Below are 4,851 nucleotides of genomic sequence, written 5' to 3' on the forward strand. Positions count from 1 at the left end.
TTTTTTTTTTTTTTTTGCCTTTGCCCTTTAATTCAATGGTTTGGTTTTAAATGTTTTTTTTTTGTATATCCATATGTTTTGATATGAATAAGTACAGGGAAAAGATTTTTTGATTATTGATATTTTAATTTGATATTGATATTTTATTGATTTTTGATATTTTAATTAGATGTTCGTCCCACTAGACACTATCGTATCAAGGATTAATTTGTTTTATATATCTTATACGTCCTAACTTTGATGTAAGTATTTTAAATACGCCTATTTTACAAGTTTGATCTTAAACATGGCTCATGAACTTAACAATACGTAGAAATGCACCAATAGTGCGCTCCGGCTGCACCTGGCACTGCGCCAACTAGGTCGAGTGGAGACAAATTAAACTTCTGTTTCTGACGGATTTTTATTTTTAAACTACAATATATGGCGATGAAGTTCACTATATTTGTGTACCAGCTGTTGCTCGCGACTTCGTCCGCGTGAAATTAAAAAAAAAATAATAAAAACATGGCCTGTGTTACTCACTGATAACGTATCTTTTTAGTTATTTCATACATACATATGAAAATACAAATATTTGCTCTTTATAATATAGATAATCTTTCTCTCTCTCTCTCTCTTTTTATAGTATAGATTATGTTTTTGTAAAACTCAGTGTTATTTATATTTCAGGATTTGGACGAAAAAAGAATCAAAAACATAAAGAATTTCATGTTAAGTTCTGTGGATGTGGAAAGGAAAGTCTTCCCTATAATAATGCAGTGCCTTGACGGAATGGAGACAGCCGCTAATAGTATTAATGAAAAAGAGGTAATTATTGCTCCTAGACCACTCTCTTTATTTTCTTAAATATGATTTTTGTTCAATCTGGTGTCAGTTTTTTTTTTTATTTGAATTGGAGCATATTTCCTCGTAAAACAACTATTTGATTATTAAAATCCATTGCAACTATCAAAAATTAAATAAAAAATGTATTTAGCCTGAGTTCTTTAGCCTATGTCCTTCATCGAAGCAAATTTTAAAGGTATCTGAATCGTTGATAATTAACCGTTCTTCAGATATAGTAACATCCACCCATCCATATTCAATTTACTAAGACTGTTGTAGATACATTGTGCAAAAAATATTAATTAATAATTTTTATATGCTAAATGTACAAACTACAATCTTACTTCTTACTAATATTATAAATGCGAAAGTTTAGATGGATGGATGGATGTTTGTTAGAGTTTGTAGGCTAAACGGCTGAACGGATCTCGATAAAATTTGGTATAGATGTAGAGGACAGTCTGGAAAAATACATAGGCTACTCACTTTTATTTTTTTATTTCCACGCGGACGGAGTCGCGGGCGAAAGCTAGTTGTAAATATATGTATTTTACTTTCGGCAACAAGGTGTTAATATAAAGGATTGTATCTCAGGACACTCAGCTGGTGATAGAGAGATACAAGTCGGGGTTCGTGCCGCCCGAGGAGTTCCGGTTCGAGGCGGCGTCGGGCCGCGACTCGCAGGAGCACGCGCACGCGCCCGCGCACCACCTCACCGCCGCGCGCGGCACCGTCTCTCAGCGCGTCAAGAAGCGCGGCGGACTGCTCTCCATATTCACCTCCAACAAGGTGACCGCACCATCCTTGCTGCCTACTACCTAGTTGCAACTGCCTAGTTACAACTGGCTAATTATAACTGGCGATTTACAGCTGGCTAGTTACAACTGTCTAGTTACAAATGGCAAATTACAACTAGTTAGTTATAACTGGCAAGGTACAACTCGCAAGTAACAACTGGCTAGTTACTATTACTTTTTATAACTGGCTAATTACAAATGGCTAGTTATAACTGGCTAGTTACAACTGGCTGGCAACACGTCGGTGACTAATTAAAAAAAATAAGACATCCTACCGTGGTGCCTTATGATAGTTACACACAATGAAGGAATTTAATTATTATTTTATGGTTTATCAATATAATTGCATGATTTAGTTCCTTTTATTATATTATTTATCTATATGTATATGGTAACATGTATTACATGTAACATGTACACTGTTTGAACATGAACTTGCTCTTGTGTGTAACGGGCATTAGTACTACCGAGATGAACCATTTTATTTTGGTTTTAAGATAACTTAATATGCCGACATCATCTCTTAGTTTTAGATGGTTTATGGATGTAATACGGTAAATGGTTAAATTCTAAGAATAGTTTTTTTGATCTTAATAACTTTGTAATTATTACAAATGCATGAAATATCCTATTTATTATGTTATTTTTTATGTTTTATAGTAATGGTTTATTATGCTTTGGAGATGGTGATACTAATTTATTTTTATTTTGTCATTCCCCGTCCGTTCCTCGTGTAACACGGGTTATCAAATAATGCCGCCTGAAATCCCTGAAACTAAAAAGTAAGTCGATATCAAGGGCGCGTAAGTTTGCATGCGCCATACAAACTGCATCTAACTTCATACAAACAAAGCCATGCATTCACAAACTGTCCTTTATCGTCTCATTTACTGCCATTTGAGTCGTTTACCTAAGGGAGACCCTTAGTGTATAAGAACGCAACACTAAGCGTCTGCTCAGACTGCGGTAGAGTAGATTTTTATCACAAGTAAAATTGAACTTTACTGGTTTGCTTTAAGGTTTAATTTTACTTTGCACTTTTCAAAGATCAAGCTAAAACCGCCAGAAGTAAAATTAAACCTTGTTATTATACAATAAAGTCTATTTTTATTGGGGCATAAAATATTTGCTTTCTTTGCTCAGGTTTGAACGGACTTAAATTGTCTCTTTAGGTATTTACGGACTCTGTGTGGCAGTTAAACGTTTCAGCTTCGCTTAGGACTCGCCAATGAGATGGTGAAAGTCCTTGTTTCTGTTTTCATTTCTTTTTTATTTAATGTTATTTGTTTGTCTTCTCGCGGTACTATACAGAGGATTATAGAGGCGTGCCATTCATTTAAGGTCAGTCGTGTGAAGTCGCTGTGCTATGGTTGACGTCTGGTACTGGCTAAATACACGAATACCCACTTTATATGATATTTTTGATGGTTAATGGTTGTTTTGACACATCAAAAATGATAATAAATAATTAATGAAAATAAAATTTTTGGTTTAAAAAGATCGGGTCGAAAATTAGTTTTACGATTTTTTTTTATTTCTTATGCATGTTGATCATAAGTAACCAAATAATAGCCTTAATTTTTTTTAAATAATGCAAGATAAACCGCAATTTATTATCTTTTTTCTAAACTTTCTAATTTTCGGAACTAAATTTTAAAACATTAGTTTAAGTATCATTGTCTAAAAAAAATTTTTAATTTTAATGAAAACTGGTGTAAATATGACCATTTCTAAATTGTACAAAGAAATGTTTAGATGGTTTGTTCTTGTGGCGATCTTCGCACTCTATTCAAATGTCACAAGCACATTTGTGTTCATTCACACACGCCTTGCTGTGCGTTTCCATTGTCGCAACACTTGTTTCAAAACATTTATCAACCGAAGACATTTAAACAATATATAGACGAGGCATAGTGAGGAATATTTTTTTTTTATCAGTACTTTTTTGAAAGGTACTATATTAGTTGTCAAGTTTAGTGCCTTTCTTACATGTAATAAAACATTATGTAATAAGCTCCATATTTTATTAAATAAACTAAATTACAAAATAAAATGTAAACATTCAAATGTTTTTTGATGAGATCTTTTGTCTATTAATTAAAATATAATTAATTATTATTTTTTAAAGATATACCAATAGATAATAGTGGTAATTATGTTTCAAGTGAAGTGTCAACCAATAGCGTAATGGTTTAGGGTACAGACTACTGATCTTGCGGTCGAGGGTTCGAATCCTGCCATTCGACTATTGTCGTGAACCATATCCTAGCACAAGCTTTGTGCTTAGTTGGGATGGTTAAAGGAAATATTAGTAAATTAACAAAAATCTACTAATATTTTTAACAAAAAAAACTATGCCTTGTCTATATATTTTTTTAATCTCTGTGTTATCAACATATGTGAGAAATGTTAGAACCCAAGTATTACGATGATTGAATTTCACGGGTAGACTGAGCTAGAAATGTACAGGTTTCGCTTAATTTATTCGTGTTTGTTGTTAATATAGTTTATAATATTGTGTTTTTATTTTAGAACAACATGTCGATGGATGGAAAGGAGGATTATTCAGATTTGCCACCGAATCAGAAGAAGAAGAAACTACAAGCCAAGGTTCTTGAATTAAACAAACAGGTTGGTTTAATACTATTTTTGTACATAGAAGTATTTAGAATTAGAAAAAGTATTAGCTTCGTTAGGGGGACAACAACTTACCCTTTAGAGACTTCAAAAAATTTAAAATAAATACAGAAATTACAATGAATTAGACCATATGAAAGATAGCTATCCCCATAGACTTTGTCTAGGTCATAGACTGGCGGGGCTTATGCCGTCCTTTATATTTCAATCACAAAATATTGAAATGAAAGGTAACTAACCTTATTCCATTAGTAATTTTAATTTTATGAAATAAGTTGTATATTTTTTTATTGCATGTTATGTGACATTTAATTTTTTTATTTTTTTCAATCAGGTTGCACAAGAACAAGCGGCAATGGAAGGTCTAATGAAGATGAAGGGAGTGTACGAAACAAATCCTACGTTAGGAGATCCAATGACTGTAGAAGGTTTGATGTTATCACATTTTAATTTTTAATAACAACTACATTTTTTAATGGCAACTACCAATGAGTTTTGTAATTGTCGTCGTATGGTCAAGGTTAACGCGCATTCGTTCACCCGGCACCGCCCCGCCTTGCTATCGCCGCATTGTACGATTACCATATAC

The 4,851-nt window shown here is 33.0% G+C and overlaps 1 protein-coding gene across 1 annotated transcript in view; it reads left to right on the forward strand.

Annotated features, from left to right (window-relative positions):
• LOC106108130 (formin-binding protein 1 homolog) overlaps positions 1-4,845 on the forward strand; it is a gene marked incomplete in the record, with an annotated part of 47,089 nt that extends 42,244 nt beyond the window's left edge. Inside the window, 4 exon segments of the mRNA XM_013289219.1 lie at positions 673-810; positions 1,423-1,617; positions 4,158-4,256; positions 4,597-4,845. Of these exon segments, the coding sequence (XP_013144673.1) occupies positions 673-810; positions 1,423-1,617; positions 4,158-4,256; positions 4,597-4,719 (555 nt within the window).
• Positions 4,846-4,851: the final 6 nt, after the last annotated feature.

Source organism: Papilio polytes, unplaced genomic scaffold, assembly GCF_000836215.1.
Source record: "Papilio polytes unplaced genomic scaffold, Ppol_1.0 DF821845.1, whole genome shotgun sequence".
NCBI classification, from domain to species: domain Eukaryota; kingdom Metazoa; phylum Arthropoda; class Insecta; order Lepidoptera; family Papilionidae; genus Papilio; species Papilio polytes.